This window comes from Diplotaxodon limnothrissa, linkage group LG11 (genome assembly GCF_057381915.1).
Source record: "Diplotaxodon limnothrissa isolate DT_005_m linkage group LG11, D_limnothrissa_male_GT1.1, whole genome shotgun sequence".
In the NCBI taxonomy this organism is placed as follows: Eukaryota; Metazoa; Chordata; class Actinopteri; order Cichliformes; family Cichlidae; genus Diplotaxodon; species Diplotaxodon limnothrissa.
In genome coordinates, this window is record NC_140606.1 from 37388197 (window position 1) to 37402037 (window position 13841).

Consider the following 13841-nt stretch of genomic DNA (forward strand, 5'->3'; position numbering starts at 1 on the left):
CTTTAAAGAAATTATATTTGATGCTGCCATTTTTCTGAGCTGGAGAATAATCTCATTGGTTGACTTTATGGTTGATGGAGCCACTGCAGCATAAGATGTTAATCAGGCTCCGTGATGCCCACAAAGGCCTGAGAAATGAAAACATCTGTGGCTGTGTGGTCTGCTTAAAGCAGCTCTTTAATTACATTTTGTGCTGCAACATTATGATACAATATGATAACATTTAACCTATACTTGGGAATTTCCAGGTAAACCTAACTGGATGAAGATCCTGGAATAGACAAGATTATTATAGGAGATCTCATTTGGTCTCATTTGGGAAGGATCCCTCAGAAGGACTTGGAAAACATGGCTTTCTGGCTTAATATAAGCACTGATGGATGGATGGTTGGATAATATAAATAACATGCCATCAGCCTCAGTTAAAATGGTGCAATACTATGCAGATAAAGTAAATAACACATATTTATGAACCAGTTATTATAATATTATTGTTCAGGATCTTTTTGAGAAATATCTGAGAGTGTTGTGAACACGAACTATATAATTAATAAAACTGTGTGTCCTGTAAAACCTACAACATTATTAAAAGAAGAAGAAAAAAACCACCCTTTGGTTAAACAGCGCAACATAAAGTGTAGAACAAGGGTAGCGTCAAATATGTGAATTCAAATTACAAGAATGTTTTTTTAATTTTTCACTTCACACTGCATGCATCACTATTCAAAGCAGTAAATGAAGCTTTTGCCAGACTCATGTAAGAGCTGCTCTTACCTGAGTGTGTGTTTGTCCTGACAGAGACACGTGCGCTCACAGTGCATGCCATATATGCCGTCTGGGCACATCCTGTCCCTGCAGTGCGGACCGCTGAAGCCCGGCTCGCACAGACAGGCTCCATCGATGTTGTAGCAGCGCGCACCGTTAGCACAGTCGCACACGCCTTTACAGTCCTGTCCGTAACTACCTGCAGCACACTCCTCCTTACACCTTAATGCAGGAAAACACACAGACAGAAAAAAGCTGGGGCAATGGGATAAAATATACAAATGTGTGTTTGAGCACAGTATGCACAAACCAAATCTAAACGTTCTGCATTCCTGTGCCTCTGCTGTTTGGTTTTGCCTGAATTTTGGAGAAAAACATGCTTAAATTACTCCTGTTCACTTACAAGAAATCATAACCAGGCTGCCTTTTAATTTGAAGACGAAAAAAATGTCGGTGACTAATCCAAACATTAGACGTGGCACCGGTAAGCATACTGGAGAGGCACCTGCACAGGAAAAGCAAGAAAAGGCGGAAACAACCACATGCTGTCCAAAGATCCACTTTCACTTGCTTACCTGTGACCAGTGAAACCTTTAGCACACTGACACTGTCCAGTTTCAGCGTCACATTTTCCGTTGTTGTGGCAAACACACTCCTCAGTACAGTTTGGCCCAAACCTTCCTTCTGGACATCGCTCGGTACAGACTGGACCCTGAACAGCAGAATGGAAAAATCATTAAGCACACAGAAAAACAAAAAAGACAAATGGATATAGATGCGTTATTGCAAAAATATGAACTAAAATGCCATCGGCTTCTGCACTCACTGAGAAAATAATGTGCTGTCAGATGGGCTCGCAATCAGAACAACATGTGCAAGTCATGCAAGTGCATCCTTTCAAAATGTCAGTGTTACAAAAAAGTGACTGTTTTTCCAGAATTCGAAGCCAGCTGGAACATGAAACACGAGCTAATTTAAAACCTGGCAACCTGCATGAGTAACAGAAAGCCTCAAAATATACCGTCCATCCAGGTGGGCAAGCGCAGATCCCTTTGCCTTTACAGATGCCACCATTCTGGCACGGGCATCGCGCCTGGCATTTCCTCCTACACGAGGTCTCACAGCTGGGGGGAGAAAAAAGATGGCTTAATGTCTCCTGACTGCAATTAACTGCTTTTAGCGACAAAAGACTGCATTTGTGTTGGTACATTACTCAGAAACCTGCAGTACTCATTTTCAGCTCCATTAAAAAAAATTGTAGAGCGGTGTTGAATATTACGCAGTTCAAAATAAACCTTATCAATCTTTAAACTTTCCAGGGTGGACTTGCAGACTCCATGAATGTGGAAGAACTGAGATGAAAAAGGCAGCTAGTTTATTCATCCTTTTGAAAACTGATTGATGCTCAATAAAGAAGAAACATATATTTCACAAGCTATAGGACCTTCTGCCGTCTGGCAAATTTCACCGGAAATGGGTTAAAGGGCGTCTTTCACTTGGACTTATGGTTCCAGCTTTTTTTTTCTTTAATCTTGGCGAATATTTTTTTCTTTTCTTTAAGTTTCTTTTCAACTTAAAGAAAAGAAACACTTTGCAGGCATGTTCTTTATATTGTGGTTTTGTCAGCTGCACATCCATGATTTAAATCTCCCGTTTCTCTGCATCCCAAAGATGCTCTATTAGACTCAGATCTTGGGATCATTTAAACGTTGTTATGCTAAATAAAAGCTGCTCAGTATAACCTGAGCTTTGTTACATGGTGCATTATCCTGCCGGAAGCAGTCGTCAAAAGAAGGTTGCACTGTGCTCATAAATACTTGATGTTTACTTGATGCTAAGGGCCTCAAAGTGCGTCAAGAAAAATATCCAACACATCATTACAAAATCAACAACAAGCTGAAGCTTTGATCCAAAGCAAGATGGATCCATGCTTTCATGTTGTTTACACCAAACTGTGACCCTGCCATCCAAATGTCACAACAGAAACTGAGACTAATTAGATCAGGTAATATTTCCCAAACTGTTGTCATCTGATTTTGTTGGGTCAGTTTCCTGTTTTTAGCTGACAGGAGCGGCATCCAGTGTGGTCTTCTGCTGCTGTAGCCCATGTGTGTTGTGCATTGTGAAATGTTGGTCTGCGTACTTTTGTTGTAACAAGTTGTGAAAATACAGAAAAACATAATAGATCAACTTCTGGACTCAATTTTAGAATGTTTCCTGCAGTTTTTATGTCTAAAAGTAGCTGAATATGTAAAAAGAATCAAGATGATCCATCAATTCCTCTTCCGGTAATGCGGAATGTGTCTTTAACCAATCACATTAGAGATTACAACCATCGCAAGGATATTACATTTTCTAAAACGGATGATATGAAAACGCTACAAATACACACAATTATTGACCCAGATTTATCCCCTAATCTCTGTTGCCAAGCCGCCTTTTTTATTTAGCTCAAAGTGGAGTGTTGTGCTTTCACATTGGCAGAATGAGAGTTTCCACTAATGTGTAGTGGGGAAATGTTTTTACTGCTTACTCATCCTCAGGGGCATCTAAAAAACAGGGCGTAACAGATGACTCATGGAGTACAGAGTAGACCATCGGGGTCTCTTTTCAATCTTCGAATTAACTCACGGAAACAAATAAAAAGATGGATCAGCAAAGAGGAAGATGAGGGTCTAACATACCTCTGGAGAACATTCGGGTAATTAAGTAGGGTCTAATCAAGTGCTGTAATAAATGTCTCCCAAAAGAAATAACTAACAAAGTACAATATTCTAAAAATGGCTCCTAATGAAAAGGAAAATACACTGTTAACTTTTAGCAAGAGCGACTCGCAGAAGGCTGCTAAAATATCCGAACTGTTAGATGGATTGCAATCTAATTTTATACAGGCACTCATGGCTTCCCAATCCTAAATTCATCCCACCGCACCTCCATAATAAACGGGACCCAAAAAATCTGCTGCCAACGTCTCACAGAGGTCCAGGCCCCGAGGGGTCGGAGCTATTTTGGTGTGCATCTCTTCAGCATTTCTAATTAGTGTGTCAGGCATCATTCTGATTTGATTAACTTCTTGGTTACCGCTAACACAACTGCTAACAAGGTATCAATCTTCAAGCTGTATATTTTCTTGCATCCGATAACCTAAATATAGTCCCACAAATGTCTAGTGTGATCTTACTTTTGCTCACCAGACGCTTTCAGCACATTAGGATGAATATCTGCTTCGACTCTTAGGATTAATCAAGAATCTGACCATATTTCTCCATCAGAATTTCTTCCATAGCCTGGAGCTGAAAGTCGATTTTTGTACCTTACATTCCCAATAATCATCTACTAACATTTCTTCTAGTGTCACCACAAGGTTACTCACAGACTTTAGATGTGCTTTCAATATTTATTCCCCAAGCAGAAATGTGAAATAACTGCCTACCCTTTGAGTTTTAATCCAGCACCATCATGGGGCCAGAATTTGTGAGATAATTGTCAAAGTATGCAATATATACATATACAAAGTACAGACTCGGCTGCTAAGAAAATGTTAGCATTAACAGATGAAGGAAAGCTGGTGAATATGGTTAATGTCGGCACTTTGGATTTGTCATTTTGTCATCATCGTGCTTGCACAGCTGTGGTGTCTGTGAGGTGGCCTCATGCAAATCTCACCCAAGAGTCAGATTTTGAATGAAACTGAAAAGTAAGTTCTTCATAGAGAAACATTGCCAATGTCTGTAAATTTTTATCACTTTTTACAAAGTCAGTGTTGGATTTTAGAAATTTGCTAAGCTGTTTTGTTTGTTTGGACTTACTAAGTCCCTGTGAATCCATCCCGACAAATGCACTCTCCTGTTGCTTTATCGCAGGATCCTCCGGTTGCACACTTGCACCTCTGCAGACAGCGCTTCCCAAATGTGCCTGCTGGACACGACTCTTCACAGTAGCGTCCATTGAACCCTGGAGGACAGCGACATGATCCCTTCACAGGGTCGCAGAGAGCTCCGTTCTCACACTTGCACTGCTGCTTGCAGTTCGCTCCCCAGTGTTTATCGTCACAGTCTGAAAGGTCAAAGGGCAAACTCAGTATACTGAATCATGTAAAACATTAGCCTTTTCCAACATTTTTATATATCTTTTGATTTTGTTTCAAACTGAAAGAGTTAGTTCCTATATAGATCTATACCGCAATCATGGTATTGGCTTGCTCAGATCATACCTTCAGATCTCATATGGGGCACATGTAACCTGTTTCAGCCTGCTGCACAGCTTCTCCTTGTAATTGTCTGACTTAATGTCACGTCTGCTGCCATGCATGCTCTGTCATCTACTGGGGCTCTTGTTGCAGCTCTCCACGTATGACCATAGCTTTTCTATAGCTCTTAACTGCAGCCAGGGGGGTAGTAACGAAATAAATACAGGAACCTGCAACATGGGCTCCTCTTCTTTGTGTTTGTGCCGTTGTTGGTGTTTAGCTCTGGGGAATATAAAAAGATCTCATCTGGAGTGGAGTGAGGCCAAGTGTTAAAAACTTTTTTGATCCTTGATGCTTCATCTTTGTTCCCCTTTTCAAGCCAACTTTTCCAGCCATGAGCATTTGACCCACACATAACTCTCTCACCATAAGGGGATGAATCGCTGGCTTTTTTAGGACTTCCACAAGCTCGTCTCTGCATGGGCTGATGTCCCACAATCCCTTTGTGTAGACAAAGACAAACTGACGCAGGACCGTAAATGGCGCATTGAGGGGTGTTCAGAAAGAAGAAGACTAGCAACTGTTCAATGACCACAGACCCTGGAATGTCATTGAAATTCACCAATTTGCAGAGATGAGTCAGAGTAACACTGACCAATGAGAAGAGAGCACACCCTGAGATATGTTCTTCTCAACTTTGAGGGAAGCAACTGAAGCAACTGCCAACAGGAGAAATTGATACCACTGACTGGCATGTGATGAGGTGAGAAATACAAGTACAACATACATAATGATGTTCTAAAGTCTAAGTGAAACAAGCAATCACTTCATATGTGGATGAGACTTTAGGAAGAACTGGCAGGATGCAGAGCAGAGCCACGCGGCCCGATTACAGCAGATGGAAACGATGATCTTCTTTCTGCTGAAGTGGTCCTGATTGATCTCAGCTAAAAAAGGATTCAGCTCAGCTTTCAAACACGTCTTTCCAAAAATCAGACTGAGCATGTGTTTATACAGGACATCGCATTACTGTATTTATTCTGAAGAAAAGTTGTCCTTTTGTTTTGTTTTTTTCCACAACCCCCACAGCTCGTGCAGTCACACGACTGCACACACTCACACGACGGAGCTTCTCACTTTCATTGCCCACATTTTCCAGTGATTTAAACCAGTCGTTTTCCAGTAAAACCTCCTGCTTCTCTAAACAGTGAGTCAAAGCTACTCTGCGATGCTGGAAATGAAATAAAAACACCGAGTCAAAATAAAATTACACATGATTATTGAAACTTGCATACGGTGCAAGTATGATGATTTTGTGTCCGTTCTGTTGCTCCTAATTGATTTTCCTCCCCACACACTGTTATGTACGCTCAAATATATGATGTCATGGGAAACAAACAGAAACAAATGTGATTAGATTCTGTGCCCTGTTCAACAACAACAAGAGAGGGAGTGTCTGATGCCATTCTTCCTCAACCAAATCTATCCCTTTAGCTCGCAAATGTTACGTTACTGGCAGATAATTTGGAATTGGCAGGGAGATCTGCATGGAGAGGATTTTAATGGAAAATAATGCAGGAGCCTGGTGATTGGCTCTCGAGGCTTGTACGCAGAGGAAATTCACACAAGGTTTGGATTTCAGTTCATGATGAAGAGATCTTAGTCCATGGAGAGAACCCAGATTGGTCATGGGTGCATTCTTAAAATTTCTCATCAATTACCTCGACTATCTTGGACATCGGAGAAAACGTGATATCCAATAACACTGACGTAACTGATGGATGGGAGTCGGTTATCTTCTCCAGAGCTAAAAGTGTTTCCAACAATTTCACGCTGACCTGCAGTGAATCATCCTCTGCTCTGTGAGCTACACTCCATGCGTGTACGTGTCTCACTCCCACCTTTGCCGGTGTTGAACATACGCCCGAGCACGGCTTAGAAAAATACAAGGAACTGCATTGACTGTTACTCTCAGCATGTACAGCCAAATTTGTCGTGGAGCAAATCGCGCTGCCACAGACTGTAGAGTTTATTGCACTTACTCGAAGCCTCTTTTGTTTAAAAGAACTTCACTTGTTCTCTGTGTGGGCATTGGAGAAGGCAGTATGTCACGTTGAGTAACGAGAAACTCAGCTGGAGCAGCGATTATGTTTACACAGACATTCTCCAGGGCACCAGGGCAGATTTACTGAAGGGCTCTGAGAGCTGACTGCTGATACAACCAGCAGTTGTTTGAGTGAGTGGATGAAATTTACCAGAGTGGACGTGAACAGGAAGCTATAATCCCATTTTTATTAGTCTTACTGTGGAAATTGATTTTCAAGAGGATAAGTAATCTGGATATATGTGAATTTAAACTTTCGATACAATGATTATAAATCCCTTTTGCCATGCTTGTTACTTGGGCTTTCAATATCGGATATGGACAATTTATTCTTGATATAGCTGTATAAGAGGTATCAAACATGCAGTGGTCTGATAGTGCTGCTACTGTATCAGCTGCATTCGCTCAAAGAAAAAGAAAAATGTCTTCAGTGGAGACATTGGCCTTGTTTCTGTTGCAGGAAACTGTTTCATCTGTTGCATGTTTGTGCATGCTCTTACTGCAGAAACCAGCCTGTAGGACCTCTTTCTGAGTTCTTGCCATGAGAGAAAACAAGCGCAGTCACCATTTAAGGCATGTCTGAGCTTCCCCCAAAACTGCTGAGTCTTGCTCAACGCTGATTATGAAAACTCAGAAAAAGCTTTCTTTCATGTAATCACATCCTCCTCCACATGAATGCAGTCGCATTGGGAACCCAGTACAGCTTAAATCAAGTTATGGAAACATATTTTCACATGTTAACATTAGTTGCTATGACTTTGCTCACTTGTCTCCGAACCCTCTCTTTTTCTGCTCTCTCTTTACTGCCCTCCTAGCGTAAGGGTTTTCAGGACATACATGCAGCAAATGTTTTGCTCATGTTGACATGTCTTAATTTGCACAAATATGGATTTCCCCAGCTTCCATGTAATCATAGCATGTGAAAATGTTTCTTTGCTTTGGTGTGAAAGAACAGTGAGTGCAGGCTGCTGTAATATCAAACACTAACATTTGCCAAATACAGTAGTTGGATGTTATAACCGACAATACAACTTATTAAATTGTCTCACTTTTTTTTAAACTGAACTGAACAGTCAAGCTGTTGCAGTATTGCTGCATCACATCATGAGACACATGGTTTCAGTGGAAACAGAACAGCCAAAAGGCCCAAACAGGGCTCCGTTACTCTAAATGTTCGCACCACCAAGTCTCTGCCAAACCTGCAGCGGCCAATAGAATTATCCAAAACATGATTCTGTATGTCCTTAAACACATCTAAAAAACTATGTTTGGATACGGATGCTTTAGATTTATGTCTAGTAATTTTGCAACTGTAGATGTCCACAACTGGATATTTGCTGACAACAGTTTGCAGTACAACAATGGATTAGAATCAAGTACTGCTTCCAGTTGGGAACCAGCTCTCGATTTCCATGAGAATTACATGACTCCAAGACTATCACCTCCGTTTATCAGAGCTGGCATAGTTTTCCAACAGCTGCACATTGCAAAACAATGACTTCAAACTGAGCCATTAGTAGTAGGCAGTAGAGCCTCTGCTTACCTGATTCACATGGAAGCATTTTTATTCCGTTTCTACTCAGTGTTACGAGTTTGAGAGTTAGCAGGCTCTTCTCCACACAAATATGATAATGAATCGGTTCATAATATGACACATAACAAGAATCAAATGCTATCAAACAAATCTTATCATCACTCCCTCATTGGAGATGTGATTTCTGAGCTCCCAGCTGGCTGAGTCCTTCATCAGTTAATTATTCACATCTGTTTGTTTCACGTACTTTAGCCAACCTATGTCCAGCACTGATTTAATCATTATAATAGAGTCAAAATTGGCCAAACGTTGATGTCAAGGGAGCATTGAAGGCCCATTTTCCTTTCTAATTGTTTGCATCTGTGAACCTGCCCTGTGCCTGATAGGTTATCACAGTAACACATGCAGAAATGATGGCCTTCAATTTTGAACTATGAAATATCTGAGAAATACATTTTCTCAACTTTGATTAGAGAAATTTATCCTACAGAATAAAAGTGTGGCGGGGGAGGCTGGGATGAAGTTGGTACGGAGGAGAGCTGGTAAAGGTGGTTGAGTTTAAAAATCTAGGATCAACCACCCAAAAAACAGACAGTCCACAAGAAAAATGAAGAAGACAGTGCAGGCAGGATGGAGCTGAGTGTCAGGGGTGATGTGTGACAGAAGGACAGCTGCAAGAGTGAAAGAGAAGGTTTCCAAGATGGCAGTGAGACCTGCTGTGATGTTTGGTTTGGGGATGGTGGCGCTGACAGAAAAACAGGAGGCCGAGCTGGAGGTGAGTGACCAGGATGGACAAGATTAGAAAAGACTGGTGTTAGACAGACAGTTTGAACAAGTGCAGAGGAGAGAGTGGATATACTGGACAAAGCATAATAAAGACAGAGCTTCCAGGCAGGAGGAAAAAAGGAAGACCACAGAGTCATGGATGTAGTGAAGGAGGACATGGAGAGACTTGGTGTTACATAAGAGGATGCTAATAATAGGGTGAGATGGAAGCAGATGAGCCCCTGTGGTGACCAATAAAAGGAAGCAGCCATATATATATATATACAGTTTTTTTTAATCAAAGTGACATTATCCTAAATTGCAAACCTTAAATATGGATTTTCACGGGATCACACGGCTCTTATGCACCTCACACTTGCATACATACACATGAATGATCCTATAAAACAAACCTTGCTACTCAACTTGTGGCAGTAAAACTACAAAACAAGCTTAAATTATAAATTAATTTGAGTTCTTATTGATATTTCAGTTTCATTGGCGTTCTGTCCCTGCGTATGTACAGCATTAAAAATAGTTAATCTTGTAAAAAAGAATTTCTAAATAAAGTTAAACAGAAAATCCTCCTCCCTTCTGAGTTGAAGATATGACTATTTAGCCACAGGACGAGTCATTAATTTGACCACTACTGTGATTCAAACTGGAATCTGCATTACTGCATGCAAGTAAAGCCACTAACTGCTGCACGCTTCAGAGCTGGCATGTGTTCAGTGTCCTTTATGAAGAATGCAGACAGACACGATGGGAACATTCTTCCTTTTCCCGTGTGTATTGTCCAAGCAGCGCCTTGGGTTTTGCTTGCATCCAAAGTCCACATAATCTCCTGATCACCTAACAAGCAGCACTCACTGGTGATTTTTGGAATTCACCCTTCAGGGTCCCTGAAAAACCTGCTGGGAGCTAGAAAATCTATCCGTGAGGAATACCAGAGGCTTCATTGCCTGTTTGTCCATTTCATCCCAACCCCCTCCTCTATTTTTTTGTCACGCTGAGCCATGTCCCCTTCTAAATCTAGTCTCTATATTCAGAATGTTTTCAGTATGAAAACATTAGGCCCCTCTCCTCTTTCCCACAGCTAACTAGCTCAACACACAGGCATCCAGGAAGTGTGGGGTCATATTTTGCCAAGAAAGACTCCATTACAGGAGCCAAGAAGAAAAAGGAGTGGAAGAGGAGAAAAGAAAAGAAGAAACTTAAAGTGTGGGTTAGGGTAGCAGGGAGGTGTAAGAAGAGACAGAGAGAAGTGAGCCATGCAAAAGAAGGAGAGTGGGGTAACATTTTCCATTTCCTCTTCCCATCATCCCACTGTCAAGGCATCAACCGCTACCCGCTAAAGCTAATTCCTGCTCTCTGCAAACGAATGGGGGAAAACAGAAGAGGGGGGGCTGTGTACTGTTGACCCAGCTGAGTGCGATGAAATGGGCCTGAATATAGTGGAAAACGGGGGAAACAGGAGCCCCTTAAAAATGCAGCTCTGAGTTCACACTCCACTGTTTGGATGATCAAATTTAAAAAGATTTCAAAAAAGGCAAACAGGGTTAGATTCACGACTCTCAGTGGTTATATAACCATTTCTGCTGACTTCAGTTCTGTAACAGGAGCCAAAAAGTGCAGCAGGATCAGCCTTAACTCTTCTTTATGGACTCCTTTCTGTGCATGAAACAGGACTTATCTTACCACCTCTTCACTGCTTGTGTTTGTAGGTAGTGATTGTTTTATTCCTTTTATTTTGACAGCACATGTCTGCTTTTTTAAGAAAAGCTGACTTGACATTGCTTCTTCTTTTTTTGTCAGTAACCGTGAACGAACGTTGGAGGTTCAGCTCAGCCTCCTTGTGGACTAGTAAACTGGTTTCTGGACTGAGTCTGATATAAATGAGTCACTGCTGTGCATGCGGTAATGCTCCCTTGCTGTTTCCATTGGAGAGGCTTCAGTGTGTGATGGAGAGGTGTATGTGAAGATCAGCCACTTGACTAATGGCCATTGCTCATTTCCTGTTGTGAATGTGAAGTGTATTTTTTTCTGTGGAGCTGAAGGGAAAGGGAAAGAGACGAAAGCAACAGGAGAAACAGCAAATGAGAGAAGAGACGAGAGTGAGGAAATGTCTGTAAGCGAGAGGAAGGCTGATTCATACCGCTGGAGCAGTCATCTCCTCGCCAGCCTCCCTCGCACTGGCAGCGATCTGGAGCGACACACCGGCCGTGGACGCACTCCTTAGTGCAGCGAGCTGTTGGTGAGAAGGAACAGAATTAGAAACAGATTTGTGGAGAAGGGTCAGGGTTTTAAAGAAGCTTTAATGTTTACGTTATCTCAAGCTTTTGGCCAGAAAATTGGATAATGTCACAAAAGCACAGTAGTTTTTTATTTAACCAGGTTCCACTGAGGCTGGTGACCTCTTTTTCCAGAGAGACCCGCCAAGTGCTTTCAATCAGGACGATCCAACATCAGGCACGCAAATAAAACTGTTGTAAAAACCAGGTTACAAAGTATGAGGGCACAAAGAAAATGAAGACTTACTAAAAGACAGGTGTGTGTATGAAAAATTGACATGCGCAGTTTTTAAAAAGCAATGCATAAACCTGCATTCTTTCTATCTGCAAGCAAGGGGTGATCAGTCTGGTGCAGGAAGTAGTCCGTTTATAAATGAGAGAAAATGACGCTCACTAAACACCAGATTATGGTCTCAGCGGCAGGTTTGACTTCTGCATTTTATTGTAAATTTCAAATCCATCTCGTCACATACAATAGGCCCCATCGTATCTTAAAGACCCATGTATCAGCCCAACACTTCACTCTCAGACTGCTTGTGTTTCCAAGAATTTCTAAAAGTGGAATGGGAGGCAGAGCGCTCAGCTATCAGCTCCGGGTTTGGTTTCAGGAGACAAACGCCCTCTCTGAGAGTCTGCCTTCTAAAGAATAGCCTTCAAACTTTCCATGTTTGATAAAGCATATAGTTAGGGTTGGATATAATGACCCTAGACCATCCCGTAGTTATGCTGCCATCCATTCAGCCATGCCCAGTGACTTCCCATGACGCACTAGGTTTTTCTTCTCCACACCTATTTCATTCTCCATGTGTTTATATTACTACTGGATATCATCAGATTTTATCTTCTGACAACCGTGTGTGTTCTTTCCTGTCTCTTTATGTCAACCAGTGGTGGCAGATGGCTGCCCCTCCCTGAGCATGGTTCTGCTGGAAGCCTCTTCCTGTGGAGAGGGAGTTCTTCTTTCCCACAGTGGCCAAGTGTTGCACTATGAAACTGTCTGATTGTTGAGGTTTTCTTTCTAATTCTGTAGGAGCTTTACCGACAATATACAGCACCTTAAGGTGACCATTGTTGTGAACTGGCTTTATATAAATAAAACTGAACTAAACTGAAGGTTTGGGGTTTATTTTAAAAATTATAGACCTATAAGTTACCTTCCAACTTAACCTTTCAAATCACTGCAAAACAACTGATCCTAAAAAAATCTAAAAACATATCTTTCTTTATGGTACAGACTGAAGCCATTCACATGCAAACAACCATTTATTTAATTAATAGTCTGATATGTTGCTTTTTTCAGTCAGTCTGGTATCACTGCAAAATCCCTTCACATCATAGCTCAGCCAAGGTATCCTTGGTAGAAGTATCCCCATGCGCTTACCTGCTGCTCCTTGGCAGGTAGCTCCAAGCCCTCCTGGGTTTTAAATGCACCTTAGAACACACATGCATCAACACTACAATGAGCGGGTGGAGGGAGGTTTGGAGTCTTCTCTCACCCCCGTTCTCTGCGACCTGCTGGAGCGGGGGGGCTAGGAGGAGGAGTTGGCCGTCCGACTGCGGTCTGGAGTGTGGGGCCTCCCTGCTGCTGCGGAGTCGGGGCGGTCTGCCTCCCCCCACCGCAGGGAAAAGGGTAACACCACCTGGGTCTGGGTGCAGTTCCCCCCCTCCAGGGGCAAGGGTACCTAGACCCGGGGCTTAGAGTACGCTTGGGGAGTGTGATCGTGTGTACAGCGTCTCTTTATGTCTGTCTCCACGTTGGTTGAGTGTGGAGTAAGTGCATATGAGAGCATGAGGGTGGGAATGGATGTTTGTATCTGTGTGTGCCTGTATGTCTGTGTCTATATGTCAGGTTGGGTATCAGACGCCACCTCTCTGGGGACATCTTAGGCCCTCCAAGGTATGGAGGCCTATCTCCCCCTACCACCACTTCCCCTGCCAGTGGCGGACCCCCTCAGACATCGGTGCGTTGGTGGTTGTTTGTGTCCGGGGATGGGCGTCCAGGTACACACCGGCTCACTCCTTGGCGGCCGCTTATCGGGGCCTGGAGCCTGGGGCTCGCTCGGGCCACTTCGGAGGTGGGGTGCCCCCGGCCTCTCGGCCTGGGGCTCGGTCACTCAGGCGCAGCTGGCTGCCGGCGGAGCTCACGGGCGCGTCACTGCAACTCCCCCTGGCTTCTGCTCCGCGGCTGCTGAG

At 42.7% G+C, this 13841-nt stretch overlaps 1 protein-coding gene across 1 annotated transcript in view; it reads right to left on the bottom strand.

The window, feature by feature from the left end:
• Window positions 1-13841, bottom strand: part of pear1 (platelet endothelial aggregation receptor 1) — a 61620-nt gene that overhangs the window by 13402 nt on the left and 34377 nt on the right. Inside the window, exons 5-9 of the mRNA XM_085366698.1 lie at window positions 11513-11605; window positions 4575-4821; window positions 1787-1889; window positions 1341-1477; window positions 775-987 (exon numbers count right to left, since the gene is read on the bottom strand). Coding sequence (XP_085222824.1) covers window positions 775-987; window positions 1341-1477; window positions 1787-1889; window positions 4575-4821; window positions 11513-11605 — 793 coding nt within the window. The remainder of the gene's footprint in view (window positions 1-774; window positions 988-1340; window positions 1478-1786; window positions 1890-4574; window positions 4822-11512; window positions 11606-13841) is intronic.